The 17856-nt window shown below is 60.4% G+C and overlaps 1 protein-coding gene across 4 annotated transcripts in view; it reads right to left on the bottom strand.

Annotated features, from left to right (window-relative positions):
• The window catches only part of NAV1 (neuron navigator 1), a 189558-nt gene that overhangs the window by 60500 nt on the left and 111202 nt on the right, over positions 1-17856 (bottom strand). For all 4 annotated transcript variants that reach the window (XM_040263188.1, XM_040263190.1, XM_040263191.1 and 1 more), the window contains exons 5-6: positions 14904-15006; positions 11483-11848 (exon numbers count right to left, since the gene is read on the bottom strand). In XM_040263188.1, coding sequence (XP_040119122.1) covers positions 11483-11848; positions 14904-15006 — 469 coding nt within the window. The remainder of the gene's footprint in view (positions 1-11482; positions 11849-14903; positions 15007-17856) is intronic.

The following is a 17856-nucleotide window of genomic DNA, read 5'->3' as shown; positions in this document are numbered from 1 at the left end:
GTGTGCTCATGTGAGTGCGTGTGTGAGCCTGTGTGTGTGCACACGTGCGTGCATGTGTGCTCGTGAGTGTACGTGTACATGTGTGTGTGCTCGTGTGAGTGTGCTCGTGTGTGTGCCAGCGTGAGATCCCCGAGGACAGAGCAGTGGTTTCAGGACGACCGGAGCCCCTGCTGCCCCAGGTTCCCCATTACTGAGCTGCATCTCCAACCTCACCCGGGCCGAGAAGGTGCTGGAAATGCCTGTCTCCTTTCACCCCCAGCCCTGCTCACCACCTCTGCCTCCTCCCCCGCCCCTGCTCCAGCTGAGTGACCCCCACAGCTTCCGTCCCCGTCTCAGGCCCTCTGCAACACAAGACAGACCGGGCGGCTCCTCTGCCGTAGCCTGCCTGTGGCTGCCCCCAGCTGCACACTGGCCCCTGGCTCCCCCGGCCTCGTTTCTGACCACAGTCTGTTCCGTTTAATCTGCGCCAGCCACGCCAGCCTCCCTGCAGTCCCTGACCGTGTGCTCACTCCTGCCCCGGGGCCTTTGCACATGCTCTTCGGCACAGTTTTCCCTGACGTGCCTTCCAGCAGCTGCGCTCATCACTCTGCCCCTCGCCCTGCTTTGTCTCCCCCATGGTGCCCAGTGCCGCCTGACCCACCGGGGCTGCCTGCTGGCCTGTTTGCCATCTCTCTTCTGTGCACGAGTTTAAGAATGATGACTTCTCCCTGCTGTATCCCCCAAGTGCCTCACTGACAGTGTGAACAAGCAGCTTGAGGAGGGCTGTGTTACCCCTTTCCTTTTGGATGGTGAAGCTTAAGTCATCACCCAGGGTCATGCAGGCAGTAGAGACAAACTGAGAAGAAATCGGGGCGGGAGGCCTCCGGAGGGTGTCACCACCGTCACCAGCCTCCCAAGAGCAGGAAAGTAACCACAGGGATCAGAGGAGACCCGAGAGACAGGACAGCTGCAGCCGCCCAGACTGCGGGGCTGCCTGCTCAGAGCTGGGAAGGGCGGGGCCTCACATGGGAACCTCCAGGCAAGGCTAAGCACAGGCTCAGGGCGGCCGTGGGGGCGAGTGGCTCAGAGGGGCAGTGACGGGCAGCTGGCCCTCCTCTTCTAATGACACTTGGCAGAAAGCCCGTGTCCTGGAAGCCGCTGCTGCCACAAGTCCCACACCTGGGCCTGTCCACGTGGCTGCACCCACGGAGACGATGTCACTCCCGAACGGCTCCTGGTCATCGGACACACAAGGGCTCAGCCAGAAGCCAGACGAGGAGGCTAAGAGATGGAAAACATGGCCCGTGAGAAAGGGGCCAAGAAACGGGCTTGACAGGGCTGGGGGAGCAATCAGGAGAGGAGGGCGGCAGCTCCGGCGGGGCCACGTCCCTGCCTTTAGCAGGAGAGGCCGCACTGGGAAGACGGCGCAGGGCGCACGGCAGACCCTCTTCATGCGAGCTGGCCAAGGTGGGCAGGGCAGCAGGCTATGAGGCCCTGGTCCCTCCCGCTCCCTGAGCGGGACAGTCCCCTGCACCTCTCCCAGACTCCCTGGCCTGTCTGGGTGCTGTCCCCTTCCCCAGCCAGGGGGCCTGTGCGCACACGGCCTCTTTGTATCCAGCCCTGCACACCACGTCTGGACGGCTCTCACCTGCATCCCCAGCTGCCCATCACACAGGCACCAGTCCCGGCATCAGCCTGTCCACCTGTCTCTCTGAGTCCTGTCCTGTGTGTTCACGGGTGCCGGTCCGTGCTGCACGGCCACCTGCCTGCGGTCTCTGGACCTGGCTCGTTCTGCCTGTCTTTCAAACCCAGACCTTCATGCATCTGCCTGCGCTGGTCCATCATCTCTGACACGCGGCGGAGAGCCTCCGGGGTCAGCTCATTCACAGCTCGGCGGGGGAGTGCCCGGCCTGGCTGGCTGGCCCTCCTTCAGCCACCATGAATGGTATGTTGCTGCCTGGCCAGACATCTGATAGCCCAGAGACCAGAGGGGCCTGTCTCGAGCATCCTGGGACAGCGTGGCCTCTGAGCCCCAGTCAGCAGAGCTGGACTCACAGCGTGGTGCTCCTCTGCCCTGAGCTCCCCGCGGTGGTTGCTCTGTGGTTTGCAAAGTGCAACCCCATCCTTGCAGATGGAGCGGTCACTCAGAGGCATCAAAGAAGCCTCCCACAGGGACCCCTTGGCCAGCCAATGGCACGACTGTGGTGCCCGGGGAGCTCTGACTCCAGCGGAAGGAAGGCCTGTGGTTGCCACTGCCAAGCTTAGGGCCCCAGCACGGCGCACGGAGGGGAGAGGTCCCCAGGGGCAGAGGGAGGAGGTAGGTGAGCCGGAACTGGCAGGGGACCGTGAGGTGGGGAGCAGGGTGTGGGGGTCAGAGGCCTGGTTCTGCTCTGGTACCCCCACTTTTCAGCTGTGAGCTTCTGGCGAGCCGGCGAGGCCGAGCCCCAGTTCCCCCTCTTTTGTCCTGGGAAAAGCGTCTAGTCACTCAGTCGTGTCTGACTCTGCGAGCCCATGGACTCTAGCCGGCCCCGGCTCCTCTGTCCGTGGGATTCTCCAGGCAAGAATACTGGAGTGGGTTGCCATTCCCTTCCTCAGGGGATCTTCCCGACTCAGGGATCGAGCCCAGGTCTTCTGCAGCCAGATTTTCTCTGCCGTCTGAGCCACCAGGGGAGGCTAAAATCAGGGAAAAGAACGCCTAACTCACAGAGCCATTAAGATGAAACAAGGTAGCGTTTTGTGAACTGCACAGGCTGTGCAATTGTTAAAAGAATTATAAAAGAGCACAAGTTACTTCAGTAAAAATCATACATACAAGTTCCAGGAAGACCCAGAGTCGAACAGCATCATGGTGCAATGGGGTGAATTTGGGGAGGCTTCAGGTGAGAGGTGTGCCCGGAGTGACAGTGAGTGACCAGGCATCACCCCCTCAGGAAGCAGAGTTCCCTCTGCAGATGGGCTTCAGACCTTCACGGCTTCTGTTTTCAAGAGGCTGACCGAGAGGAAGGAGGGAGGTGACATTTGCTGCACGCCTGCTGTTTACCAAGCACATTATTACAACATATTCCATAACATCCTCACTGCAACTCTATTCCTGTTTGACCATCCCCACTAGAATGGACGGCAGCCTTCCCAAAGCCTCAGAGATGGGGTCTGAACCTCCTCCTAACTTGGGCCCCTTCTGTAATACCAGACGGCATGGACTGTCCAGGCACTCCACGAGCCCAGCGAGCTCATCCCAGAGCAGAAGGTGTCAGAGAAAGGGGGAGGCTGAGAATGAAAGAGGAGAGACAGGCGGACAGGCAGGCTGGTGGGGATGAGACAACCCCTCTCAACAGCTGCTTGCAGCCCTTGTCCATCTTGACTGTCAATGAGCTTGTATGTCCGCAAACTCAGGGAAAGCCCAGCAGCTCAACTGTAGGTCACAGGACACACTGAGGGGCCCTCCTCAGCCTGCATCCGTTGCCCTGGCAACCAGCGCACATCCAGCTGCCCCTCTGGAGTACCTGGCTTACTCCAGCCTTCCAGTGACCCTGTTGGGTCTGCACAGACCCGGTGACCCCGATGAACCCCACACAGACTCAGCAGTGCTTTCACTGTTCTCTTTCAGGAATTATGGGTGTTTTGAAAGCCAGCAGCTCTCTAAAGTCACCCCTCCTTCCAAGCAGACTGAGAGATCTGACTCCACAGCCTCCTCTCTTCCCGTCTTCCCTCTCATCACTGATGCTGCCTGAGCCGCCCCGACACCCTCCCTGCAGTGGCTGCTCTCGGGAACACAGACAGAGCCCCCTGCAGGCGCCCGTGACGATCGGCCTTTGTGGAGCACCAGGAAACCCCCGGATGCCCCGCCTCCTGGCCCTCTGGGTGGGCATGCACTCCCCCAGGACCCCCGGGTCCAGCTACCACCGCGGCAACCCCCACAGGATGAGTCCTGCACGGGCTTCCTTTTCTCCCCAACCCACTTCCGCACCCGTGTCAGGGCTTCTGGAACTGTCTCCGAAATAAGCCACTTGTACTCAAACCTCGTCTCGAGTTCTGTTCCTGGGGACCTCGTCCAGGCCACGCTTCATGCACACACACGCACGCCCAAGGCACGGGCAGCCCTGTCGTGGCAGGAAGGGGCCACGGCCACGGGTGGTGCTCCGTGCAGCCAGTGTGCTGCGGCACACGCCGCGTGCTGGGCCCGTGGCCAGGGTTTCCAGGCCACACGCGGGTACCACGTGAACAGGCAGGAGCGCTCAGGACGCAGTCGTCCCGCCCACTCAGTTTGTCACGTTCCCTCTGAGGCTCAGAAACATCATGTTCAAGCGTGAAGGTCAGCACACGCTTTTCCAAAAACTGTCCTATATTTCAGAAGGTGCCTGTGACCGCTGATGGCCACCAGCTTGCTACTGTCAGTCACCAAACAGCTATCATCTTAACACTCATTATATACGAAGTTAGCATACTCTCTAATTCAGTCCTCGCATGAGCCTTACAGACCAGGCGTGACCACTGCTGCCTTTTCCAGCCGAGGGAACTCAGACAGACGGAGAGCACGCCCCCAGCTCAAGACAAGAGCTGAGCCCCGACCAGCCCTGAGCCGGCTCCACACCGCTCGGCAACTCCGCCAGCTGCCACGGGCCTGAGCTGGCCCGTGCTGGCAAGCCTGCTCACAGAGGCCGGCTTATCTAACTACACACCACAGGACGAAAAGAACATCAAGACGCTGTCAAAAAGCAAAACAAGGTTACCCCGAATAGTCTACGCCCAAACTCGAACTCAGGCGGTAGGTTTAAGAAAGCTTAGCCAGATACACTAACAGCTCCTCATAAAGACAGAGATTACCAGTCAGATGAACAGAACAGTACGCTGGGACTAGAATAAACATAGTTCAAACCAACAGTTCTTTACACTTTTTAAAGAACACTTTTCTCTTTTCCACCTGACCCTCCCAACACACAAATGATGACCCTCTTACACATGAACGAGCTGAGACTCAGAGGGGCTGGCGGCTTGCTTGGGGCCGCAGAGCAAGCTAGCAGGGGCTCAGGACGGAGTCCAGAGGCCCAGAGGCCCCTTTCCCTGCACCCAGAGGCTGCCAGCCGAGGCCACGTGCACAAGTCTGCAGGTGACACCATCTCGCCAGGTGTCACCTCGAAGAGACGCAGCCCCGTCCACATCTCATTTCTTTTCCTGCTGGGGACACAGCAGGCAGCCCCCCTCTTCCAGGTGTGATGCCCTGCAAGGGCAGAACCGGCTTCCCTCCTAAACCTGAATGCTGGGTCCTCCCCGGGACAGCCTCAGCCTCTGCCCCGATCCTGGGTTCCACAGGCACAGGACGGGCTGGGGGCCCCGGTCCACGGGTGGGATGCCCACCGAGAAACAGGAGGCAGGCCAAGCAGGACGCGCCTGCTCCTGGCCGGTCACACGGCAGGTCCCCCTCCTTCCCAACAAACCCAGCAGACGTGGTGCCTGCAGGAGGATGTGGTCACTGGGCAGGGTGTCTTGGGATCTGGAGCCCAGCAAGGGATGCCCCTTCCTGGGAGGGGGCCACTGAGGCCCAGGCCACTCAGCAAGGCAGAAGGGTTTCTTTAAGGCTTGGGAGCCTGCGTCTGGAAGCCAAGAGCCAGCCTGGAGGCCAGTGCCCATGGTTTATCTTATGTGACATTTTTCAAAGTCAGGCAGTTTAGTGCCAAGAACACAAAGGCGATCTGTCCCTAAGCTCCGAGCAGCGCTCAAGAGGCGCTCAAGAGGACAAGCTGGGGGTGTGAGGAGGGAAATGGGAGGGACAGCAGCCACCACCCAGGGCGGGGAGCACCCGGCCCCAGAGACACGCTGTCCCTGGCACACCGCAAGGCTCAGTATAAGGCTCTGCGGCCTGGGTCTCTGGAGGGTGGTCTTGCAGGGCTGCTGAGACCACACTCTACAGCACGCGAAGGGCTCCTGAGAGGGTGTGAGAGGCAGCGCTGCTGTTGATCAGCTGGGTCTCCCGTCTGCCCCCCAAGACCAGCGTTCACACAGACGGACATGGAGACAGCGAGAGGCACATCCATGTCCAAGGCAGGAGGGCACACACGGCCTGTGCACACACACACACACGCATGCACACATGGCCCATATACATGTTTGCACACAGACGCCCCAAACACATGCACAGACACATGTACACACACGCACACACACAGAGCCCATACACACATGCACACACGCATGCACACATGGCCCATATACATGTTTGCACACAGACGCCCCATACACAGCCTGCACACACACACACACACACACGCAGCCCATACACACATGCACACACAGCTCTTACACACACGCACACACACACGCACACACGCACACCCTGTACCCGGAGCCTGCTTTCCCCTCCACAGGTGCCGCCGCTCCCTTTCCAGCTCCAACCCTGGGGGCCACAGATGGCTGTGGAGCTCATCTCCTTCCTTAGATGAAATCCTAGACCTTCCTATTTTCAGAAAAAGAAATTCCTTTTCTCTTCTCAGGGGCAGAAACGCACCGCACCATCACCGAGGACAGGGCCAGGCCGACGCTGTCCACGGCGCTGTGTTCTGGGCATCATCCCAGCAGGACCACGGCAGGCGGGTGAGTCCAGGTGCCTGGTGTTGAAGGGTTGTTGGCGACCTGCTGGCACAGGGCGGCGATGAGAACAGGGAGCTGGAAATCTGGGTCATTTCAGGAGGTACTGAAATGAGCGAGCTTGTCTTTGTCTGGAGAAGAGACTCTGAGCTGGCACTGAGAACAGGACAAAGTGTCTGGATGGAGGCTTCCGCTCGGTCTTTCTTTCTCAGAGGACAACGTCCGAGCCGCCAGGCAGAAGTGAGGCGGATGCAGGGGACCCTCAGACCCGTTTCTGTCATCTTACTCTATCTGCAGGTGAATAAGCCCCGTCGGGCTTCCTGGTGGTAAAGAGCCTGCCTGCCAACTCAGAAGATGCGAGTTCGGTCTGCCAGAGGGGAAGGTGCCTGGAGGAGGTCACGCAACCCCCTCCAGTGTTCTTGCCTGGAGAGGCCCATGGACAGAGGAGCCTGGTGGGCTACAGTCCACGGGGTCACAAAGAGTCGGACACGACTGAAGCAACTGAGACGCATGTACAAGCTCCCTGTCACTGTGCCCACGCAAATCAAGGCTGAGAGAAGCTGTTGAGGTTACTATGCAGATTTCCTAAAGGGAACATGGACTAGCCCCAAATCACCTAGAAGTGTCAGAAAAATACGGCTTCCTGAGGTAGCAGAGAATCTGCTGTGGTAGGCGGGGCGGGAGACATGGAGTCTATATTTTTTAAAAGCCCCAGTGGTGATAAAACCCTTGGAGAGAAACACTGGGGAAAGGGTTCACGACAGTGGATTTGGCAATAATTTCTTGGCTATGACATCCACATGCAGGCCACAAGAGAAATCTGGACTTGATCAACATGAAAACTTCACGCATTAAAGAACACTATCGGGAGAAAGAGAAGGCAACCCACAGAATGGAAGAAATGTGTGCAAATCACATCCTGTGTCTGATGAGAGATCAATATCCAGAATACACAAAGGACTCCTACAACTCAACCAGAACAACCAAACGGCCTAACTGAAAAATGGACAGAGGGCCTGAACAGACACTTCTCCGAAGACGACGTGTAAGTGGCTAAGAAACACGAGAGAAGATGTTCAGCATCTCTAGTCATTAGGGAAACAGAGATTAAAGCCACAGTGAGACACTGCTTCCCACCCATCAGGATGACTGTTATTAAAAAACAAACACATAGAAAATAACAGCTTGTGGGCAAGGAAGTGGAGTAATCCTAACCCTTGCACATCGCTGGTACGGATGTGAAATGGCGCAGCTGCTGTGGAAACCAGTACGGTAATTCCTCGAAAAATTAAACATAGAACTATCCACCACTGCGAATATACCCCACAGAATTGAAAGCAGATTCTCAAGCAGAGATTTGTGCACCCTTGTCCATAGCAAGCTATTTATAACAGCCAACAGTGGAAGCAACCCAAGTGCACGTCGACGGGTGAATGGATAAGCTGAATGCGGTGCGTATACACAGTGGAACACCACTTGGCCCTGAAAAGGAAGGAAGTTCTGACGCCTGCTGTGGGTGAACCTTGAGGACTCACTGCTGAGGGACATAAGCCAATCAGAAAAAGACAAATACTGTGTGAGCCCACGTCTGTGAGGCTCCGAGAGGAGTCAGGCTCATAGAGACAGAGAGTGGAGGGGCAGGGGCTGGGGGGTGAGGGAGTGAGCGTCTCACACGTGCAGAGCTTCAGCTTGGGAAGGTGAAAAAAGTCCCGGGGACGAACACTGGTGATGCATCCAAATGGAATTGATGCCATTGAACTCTTAAACACGGTTAAGATGTTGGCCAAATATAAAGACACATTTTACCACAATCGTTTAAATGTTTAACTTTAAGTACACCGTGGTTTGTCATCCTGGTTTGCTGAGCTTCAGTTTGAAGAATCTGCCTTCCCTGAGCTCAGCTGGATGCACAACCCAGAAAAGGACCGGGCATTTGGATGGAGTGGGGCTGGGGTCTGACTCAGGGCTGAACGGGAACTTGGCAAGAGCTCCAGGTGGACGGCCCCCAGCAGGTGACTGCGGGCACCGGGAAAGCCTGGGGATCCCTGCCGTCCGCAGCTCGCCCGGACGGCTCGTGGCAGCTATCGGCCGGTGGGAGGGGGTGGCCTCGCCTGTCCCGCTGGCCCTGCGCTGGGGCTTCGGAGAGGCAGGACGTGAGTGACCGTGGGCAGGGGCCGACGGGGAGATGAGCAGTCACCGCTGGGAGTGGAGAACAGTTCTGCCCGTTTTCTGTGTAGAAAAAGCAGTTTCCTCGGGAGCAGGGTGCTTGGTAAGTTACCAAACCTGGATGGGAACTGCAGTGGGGGAGGGAGGGCCAGGGAGAGGCTGGCAAGCATGGCTCAGGTTTGCTGGAACCGAGGACACCTCGCTTCTAGCTTTCTAGAGAAAAGCAGCCCTTAACTGTGAAAACACATAACTGAGGAGCAACCGCTTACATTAAAATTACTAAGGAACATAACGGACTCCCTTCAGCTCGGACTGCTCAAGGGCACCGAAGGCCCGCCGTGCTCGCAGTGTTGGTGGGGCAGCGCACACTGAAGCTCCCTGTGACTGGCTTTGAGCGCGGCTGCCGAGTGCAGGCTCCCGCAACAGCCTACGGGAAGCTATCCTGGCTGCACCACCGCACGGCACAGTGAGGCCCGCCCGGCGGGTGTCGCCCTGAACACTGCACCCCTGGGAACCGCAGGCGTTCCTGGACTGTGGGGAGAGTGAACCCAGGGAGGGACGGTCCCGTGCATGGACTCCGGGCGCACACACCGTCCAGGGGCAGAGGACAAAGACAGGGTGCTCGAGGGTGGCTAAGGGCACCTTCCCGGCCCCCCACCCCCATCTGTGTCCCCAGGAATGGCCGGCTGCTGACATGTCTGTCCTTGCTGCCAACCCCGGCAGGGCTCTGCGGGACCGCCCAGTCCCGGGGGGCAAGTCTGGGTCCCGCAGAGGGCAGGAGTCCCTACCAACCTTTGGAGAGGGCATTTTAACAATGATAGGGATAACTTTAACAATAGTAGGAATAATGGCAATAAAAACGAGCGAATGTGTACTGGTGGCTCAGACAGTAAAGCGTCTGCCTACAATGCAGGAGACCTGGGTTCCATCCCTGGGTCGGGAAGAGCCCCTGGAGAAGGAAATGGCAGCCCACTCCAGTACTCTTGCCTGGAAAATCCCACGGACGGAGGAGCCTGGAAAGCTACAGTCCATGGAGTTGCAGAGTCGGACACAACTGAGCGACTTCACTTCAGTTCACTTCAACGAGTATTGAGCGTTTATGAAGAGCCAGGAGCTATTCCGAACACCCTCGTGATGAAAGCACTAAGCCTTCATCGTCACCCTGGCACGGGTTCTACAGTCATCTGCACTGAGCAGAGAGACAAACTGAAGCCTAGAGAGGTTAAGGGACTCGTCCAAGTTCACACAGCCAGTCAGCTGCCGGAGGTGCCACCGCCAGCCTCAGACTGGGCTCTCTCCTAGGGCAGGGGCCTGGCTGGGGAGCGCTCTGCATGGCTCCTGTGTGCTTGAGGGGCCGGCTCTTCTGCTTCTGTCTGGTGCGGGGGGCCCTGCAGGCGAGACCCTGGCCCTTCCCCCCCAGCAGGGCCTTCAGCGCCCTCAGCCCCAAGGCTTGTGCTTTTGACCTGTCCAGATGGGTGCTGTCAGGGGGCAGGACTGGAGACTTTCTCAGAGAAGGAGAAGGGCTTCCTAGGGCAGGAACCAGGCTCCCGGTGGCCCAGCACACCCTCCGTGCCCAGGAGGAGCTGGACAGGCGTCTCCAGTCGCAGCCCTGGGCTGGCCAATCCAAGCGTGAGGTCGGCTGGCCCTGGGACTTACAGAGAGTAAATAGCCCCGTTGGTGAGTCAGCTGTTTTGTTCCAGAGCAGCCTGTCAGCCCGACTGGCCCTGCTAGGCCCTCCCAGTACAGCCCCGGGGCGGGGAGCAGTGGACGGCCTGGACCTCAGCTACTTCCCACTCTCCTCCAGTTCAAGCTGTTTACTGGGCAGAGGTGGTCCTGAGGGGTCGGGGAGGGGCTCTGCGGCCTCCTGTGTGAGGGCGAGTGGGGGCGGAGCCAGGCGGGGGAAGGGGTGGCAGGTGCGCAGACGGGGTGCCAGATGCAGGGTGTGTGTGTGTGTGCGGGGGTGCCGGAGAGCCTCCAGGCGCGCCCGGGGCTCTGGGCGCCCCCAGCTTGAACACCGAGACCCCAGCGCACCCCTCTCCTCCTGCCCTCTCCCCTTGCGTTCCAGACTGCTCCCCCGCCCCTCTGTCCAAGTGGCCCCACAAACGCACACCGCTTCTCCGGGGCAGAAAAAGACAAGAGGAAGAAGGCGGGAAAGAAGGGCTCGACAGGCTGGGTCGGATACAATGAGCAGCGCGCGCAGAGGTTTGCAGGAGAAACCAGGGGAGAGAGGGTGCCAGGGCCGGGCCCGGCGAAGGGAGCGGAGCTAGCGCTGCGCCCCGGGCCAGGGCTGCCAACAAACGCGCTGGCCTCTCCGCCAGCGGCCTTTCGGGGGACGGGTCGCTGTCACCCCGACTCTCCAGGCCCACACGCAGCCGGGGCCACTGGCCGGCGGAGGCGGAGACCCGGAGGGCGGGGCGAGGCACAGAGTGACAGCTGCGGGGACGAGTGACGCGGCGCGCTCGCTGACCAATCAGCTCCCCAGACGCCAGCCCCGTCGTCGCCCCTCGTGGGCCCGGGACCCGCACGCGGTCCTCGCCCCCGCTCACAGCGCAGCCCCCGCCTCGGGCCGAGGTTCATCCGTCCTACGGGGGTCCATGCGCCGGGCTGTCCGCGGTCCCCTCGGCCTCCCTGGGCTCTTCGCTCCTCCGCTGTCGGCGTGAACCGTCCCCCGCACCCCCGCCCCGGGGTCCACCCGTCCCTCCCACGTCCGATCGCCGGACTGCCCACCTCCCAGCGGCCCGCAGGCCACCCCTACCCAGTGGTGATGTCGTCGTCCTCCGTCATGGTCTTGCCCATGAGGTCGCTGTCGCTCATGTAGCCGGACTTGAGGTCCACGTCTTCCGAGTCCAGGGACTCGACCAGCTCCAGGCGCGAGATGTGGCCGAGCTTGCTCGGGGAACGCATGGGCATGGTGTGCGCGTAGTGCGCGCGCTCCCCGTGCATGTACCAGGCGGGCGGCCCCTCCGAGCGGCAGCTGCCGCCCACCGACGGCGCGTCCCCGGCCTGCAGCCGTGGGCTGGCCTGGCCGTAGCGCCAGGAAAGGGGCGACGAGCGGTTGGACAGGCTGGACACGCTGCGGGGGTTGGCGTCGTCACTGTCGTAGCAAGTCGTCTCCAGGGAGCTGGGCAGGCAGAAAGGCACTGGTTACCCTCTGGCCCTGCACAGAGCCCTGAGCACTGTCCTCGGGCACCCTGCGGTGCCTCCCTCCAGCCTCCTGCCCCAGCTCCCCGGGGCCGCCAGCGGCCTCTCAGGGTGTAGGCCCTGCTGCACGTCAGCGCAGGTGTCAAAGGAAGAGGCTGGCGGGCAGAAGGGAAGGGATCCCGGCCACGGCTGAGGGTACAGATTTTGTAATATGACCCCTGTTTGACTCCTCTACTTATCAGATAGTGAGTCAGACTCCTCATCAACTTTCCTGAGTCTCCCTCTCCTCATCTGTCAAATGGAGATGAAACTATAACAGCTACTTCATCATAGATAGATTCAGAAGGACCACACGCAAGTGCCTGGTGTACAGAAGGTGCTCAGTAAACCTGTGCGGCAGGGTGGGAGGGGTCACCCGAGAGGAGAAGGCCTCGGTCACCCACTTTGCTCAGAGTGTCCAGCACCTCTTTCCTGTTATGAGCTCAGGGTGAGCCGGATGGGGGTCCCTGTAGAAGCCCTGTGGGTGCTCTGGGCCCTCCTGCCGGCCCTGTCAGGCCTTGAGCACTTTCTCTCTCTAATGACGCGGAGCTTGGGGAGCCCGGAAGTTCCCTGAAGGGGGCGCCCATGGTCCTGGGAGGCGGCCAGCCTCACTTCTGCTGGGCCTCACGCAGTACCGGCTTAATAAAAACAAGCTGCCCTGATGAGGAGACGAGGAGAGAAGGAAGAGGGCGTGACAGTCCTGGTCGGGACGGGCGCTCTAGGGAAGCCTGTTTTCAGGGCAAACTTGGCACCAAGAGCAGCTGTGCCCCCGGTTCTGTTCTCCAGGCAGTGCGGTGAGGGGGCAGCCCTGACCTCACCGCTCATCTTTATCCCAAACACACCGCCAAACACCTCTGAGTCGGGGGCCGAAATTCTAGCTCAAACCCGGGTCCCTGATTTCCAGTCGCAGATCCCGCCTTCCGGCCTTGCTCCTCTCTGGGGAGGACGTGTGCGGGTGGACGGCGCGATGGGCCGGAGCGGGCTGAGGGAGCAGTCTCACTTCCTCTGCAGCCCCAGCCCCCGACTCAGACCCTCTCCTTGCGGGGGAATCGAGCCAGAGAAACGGGAAATAGCACGGGAGGAAAGGTTTCCAAAAAGGAACTAAACTAACCTACAGGCAGCCTGTGACCCCAGGGTGAAAATCGCCTTGCTGGGCGTGCTCACCGGGCCGTGAGCTCCTCCAGGACACAGCCCGTGTCTGTCCTGGGAGCTGCACCCCTGGCTCGCTGGACGCAGAAGCACCCTGCCCAGCCTGAGCGAGCCTGGCATGTGGCCCCTTCTCCCCAGCCTCTGGCTGCTCCTCCTCTAGCCCAGGCCCTGTGTGCACACCCTGCCCGCTCCCAGGGCCGAGGGAGGGCTGACTGATGCAAGGCGTTTAGTACAAGAGCCATCAAAGCTGCGGGAGTCGTTTTGGCTACCAAAGTGTGCACCAGGGACAACGTGAACCAGAGGCTCAGGGAGGAAGTGGCTCTGGGTCCACAGCAAACAGAAAGGCCGCTTCAGGGCTCTTGGTTCCTCTCCCACAGAGGGAGCCAAGCCAGAGGCCCAGGCACTGCCCACTAAACCGGCCAACTTTACACACGAGGCCTTCCTGTTCCCCTGCAGAAAGCAGCAGGGCCTGCATGGGGTCAAGCTGTCTTCATGTGGGGATCAGGGGTGGGGACAGGAGACCGGGGCTGCTGCCCTTGCCCTGTGGGTGAGTCACCTGGGGTGTGACCCCCACAGGAGCAGAGCGCGGGGGCCTTCTTTGGCATGGGGCTGGCAGGCAAGGTGGGGCTGAGCTGTTCCAACAACTTCCCTGGCTGGGGAAGGAGGGCATCCAAGACTTAATCCACCGGGCACTCAAAACAGCGAGCGGAGTCGAGCCAGACCCCTGTCCCCCGTGGGTTCCTGCTTCGGGCTGGGAGGGCTGGAGAGGGATGTACAGGGTCCCATAGCCTCCCAGACCACGTCCACTTTCTTCTCAGCCCTCCTCATCACATCCCTTCAGCAGTTAGGATCCTGCTGGCTCGAGCAGAGGTAGTCACAGAGACAGCAGGCTCTGCTTATCACGGGAAATATTTCAGATGTCTGGGAGCGATGTGCTGAGCGTCCCAGGCAGGGGATGAGGGGGGGCTGGGGAGGAGCGTGGGAAGGAGGGACAAGGGAATCTCAGCAAGGGAGCTGGGAGCCGCTGAGGCCAGAGTCAGCTCCACTTCACAGACACCACCCCACCACGAGGATGGAATGGCTGGGAAGTAATGTGTCCTCTGTCACTGGAGGTATGTAAGTTTGGTTTGCCTATAACTTAGCCACACACTTCGGTCAGGAGAAGTCCTCCCACTGCCCATTTGCTCTCATTTTCCAATCCCAGGAGGTGGGGAGGAACCGACTCTTCTCTACCTTCCTGCTCCACACCCCAAGGATTTCTCAATCCTGGCGGCTTGCCCCCTACCCCCAGGGTGCAGCCCAGCCCTCTGTCCCCCTTGGAGCTGACAGTATGAGCTCATCTGGGCAGCCCCAGGAGCCAGTGCAGGAAATTCTGAGTCATGCCGAGCCTGGGGCCAGGACACCAGGGCAGAGAGAGGCGCGGCAGGAGGGGGGGGCGCCCCGCACGGTGGAGGCTGCAAGGGCTCGTGAGGGGCAGGAGGAGGGTGTTTGCACGGCGCAGAGGCTGGGCCTCTTGCCGGCTGAGGGGGCAAGAAGGCTGCTGCGTGTCAGGAAGGGCATGCGGAAGATTCAGAGCAGGGAGAGGAAGGCAGTGAGCAAGCCCTTGAGACTCGGGGAAGTGGACACCCAGGAGGGCGGGGAGGAGGGCAGTCACGGCCTGAGCCGCGTGCTGGCTCCTCCTTACACCCATCCAGTGAGGCTCCAGCCTGATGAGATGGAGTCCAGGTGTCCAGCAGAAGCCGACGCCAGGCAAGGGTGCGCGTCCCCCATGGACTCAGCGCACGCTGCCCCGGCCCAGGTGGGGGGCCCGCCCTACCAAGAGGGAAGGAGGGGCAGTGGGCTCTTACCTGTGAGTCACCTGGGACCCTCGCAGGCTGGACATGGTCTCCTCCAGGTTCTGGCGCAGATCCAGGACATTCTGCACGGTCCTCTTTCTCTGGGACTCAGGGTCTGGACGGAGGAGAGGAGCTGGGTGAGTGGGGAGGACTTACTGCTGAGTCGGAGGTGGCCGGAGGCTGCACCCCTGGACAGGTCCTGGGACATGGCTCTGCCTCTCAGCCTTCCTAAGGGCCTGGGACACACCCTTGAGCCCCTGAGGTCCTGGCCCTGGAAGGGACAGGGACACCAGCCTTCAATGTCCTCCCAGACACCCACAGGACCACCCTGGCCTGCATCACTTTGGGGGGGCCTGCTTCTCCTGGCAGAGGTTCCAGACCAGGCCCCCGTGGTTGGGGTCAGCTGGAACACCTGCCCGACACCCAGCCGGCCGTGGCGCATGGGTTGGTGCTTCACCCTGGCTCTCGGAGGTGGGGGTGCCCAGATGTGTCGCATTGGCCAGTCTCCAGGGCAGAAACACTCTGCAAGGGTGCTGCGATGTCGCTGAGCCCAGAGACAGGGAGTGGTGCTGGGGGTCGGCGCTGGGAGCTGGTGGGAGCCGGCATCAGGCCCTGGCTAGGAGCGCCTGCAGGGGCCGTCGCTGTGCAGGGCAGTTTGTGCAAGGCCCCGGAGATGCTGGTGGGGAGGGGCGGTGAGCAGCCACCGGAAGGCTGGGCATGCAGACCCCAAGCCAGAGGTGCATGTCTGGGCGAGCGTGTGTGGGCGCAGCCCCAGTGCAGACTCCTGAAAGATCAGGGCTGTGGAACCAGCCGTGGTTTGCAGGCAGGACGTCACCGCAGACAGAGGAGAGGTGACCACAGCGAGCAGAGACAGACCCCACTGCCTTCCCAGGGGAAAAGCATCCGCGAGATCGAGGGTACCGAGCGTGAAGACACTCCAGAAGGTCCCCTTCACTCCCGCACTCCAGCCAGGAAGCCTCTGTGAAGTGGACACACAGTCTGCCTGACCCACGGCTTCTCCTGGACCTTGGCCCCGCCATTGAATATAGGCAGATGCCTCAGTGCCCCCTGAAAGGCGACCTGGAGAGGCAGGGGCCCACAGAGATGATGACAAAGCAACGGAGAAAACTCAACAGCTTTGACCCCCAGGCAACTGCCCCAACCAGACCCCCGGGGTCTCACCCTAGAGCCCATGAGTTCCCCACCCACCCAGACCCAGCAGAAGTGCGCGGCTCTAAAAGCCGCCACAGGGGACATCTCTGAATTCAGGAGGCATTTTCCCCAAGACTAAGTTGGGCTGGCGGCTGCTTGGCCTGCCTTGTCAGCGAGGCGGGGGCAGGGGAGGGGGGCAGGGAGCCAGGTGCACGGCCCTCCAAGAGCCTCAGGGGCACCTTTCCTGAGAAGCAGCTCCACACCCAGGCCAGCCCAGTCCTCTCCTCTCCCCTCCTCCGGGGCAGAGGAAGGCTGGCAGCGGGCAGGGATGAGGGCGGGCCTTCTCACATCACTCCTCTGCTGGCTGTGACTGTTTATCCTGGCAAGGGCCACCTGGCGCAGCTTCATGGTTGTCATGATGGTTTGGCATGGAAAACAGGCAGGGTCAGAAGGTGTACATGTATATTTAAAGCTTGGCCCTAAGACGCCTATATGAGGACCAAGAATATGCTGCTGAGACACGGGTTTCTGGGCCAGCGAGATGCTTTCCATGGATTTGGCAGAGACAAGGGAAAAGGCGCGCACAGCCCTGAGGGGTGAGTGGTCCAGAGACGAGGGGACCAAGGGCAACCTGGAGACCGTGTGTGCCAATGCCCTGCAGGCCTCAGTGAGTGGAGGCGCATGGCACGCGGGGGAGCTCAGTGCAGCTGCCCCGTTTCACAGAGGAGACCCTGAGCCCCAGAGACGGGGCCCTGCGCCTCACAGAGCGTCTTGTGCCACCAGGGACAGCACACAGCAGGCACTCAGGGGCCATCGCAAGAATGGACAGACTCGACCACAATAAACAGACATAAGAAAGAATGGGTTGATGTGTGTCCCGTTAGGAAGACGTCTTTTGTTAAAAAAACAGGGAAAAATGTTTAACTCACACAGCATCCTCCTCATAACATGCCAGCAGAGTGGGGCAGGGCCACCCCAAGGCATCCAAATCAGAGCCACAGAAGTCCTTGGAAGTGACCCGTCCAACGGGTCCGTGGCTCTTGGGGGTGGGCGGGGCGACTGGCTGGAGGTGCAGAAATGTAATAAGGAGGAACGTGTGGCCCCAGGGTGCCACCCCAGGAGCAGGTGGGCATGGCGGGCAGGCGGGGCAGAGCTGGGACTGAGCAGAGCTGAGGGCAGTCGCAGAAGCGCCACCCCACCAATCCCTCCACGCCCCAGCAGCGTCCCCTGGTGGCCATAGTGGGGCACACCACCCTGCTCCCCAAAAGCCCAGCCCAGGTGAGGGATGGTGAGGGCGCCCCAGAGTCTGGCTGTGTCTGTACTCTTCACATTCTTAGCTCCAAATCACGAAGAAGCTGCATCTGTAAAAGGATTCACCCCACACCCCTACCCTTCTCTGACCCCCAACCAATAACAGCCGTCATCCCTCTTCCCCCTTTTCCACCGTCTTCGCGAGGCTCACTGGGGTGGCGTGTTAGTCTGGGACCCACAGGACTCTGACAACGATAGGTTTTGTCGGCTGGCATCTGGATGTGTGTGCTTCCCAGGCTCAGAAGGTGGCAACAGTCTCCCTCCAACCAGCCATCACCACGGTAACACACAGTCGCCACAAACAGCATCCTCCCAGCATGCACCAGGCGGAGTTTCTCATAGGAGACCACAGCATCCTCCCAGCATGCACGGGGTGGAGTTTCTCATAGGAGACCACAGCATCCTCTCAGCATGCACCAGGGTGAAGTTTCTCGTATCAGACCACAGCACCCTCTCAGCAAGCACGGGGTGGAGTTTCTCATAGGAGACCACAGCATTCTCC

This window comes from Oryx dammah, unplaced genomic scaffold (genome assembly GCF_014754425.2).
Source record: "Oryx dammah isolate SB20612 unplaced genomic scaffold, SCBI_Odam_1.1 HiC_scaffold_21, whole genome shotgun sequence".
Lineage (NCBI taxonomy): Eukaryota > Metazoa > Chordata > Mammalia > Artiodactyla > Bovidae > Oryx > Oryx dammah.
Note: the sequence above shows the minus strand (reverse complement) of the source record. Positions and strands in the feature narration are given on the sequence as shown.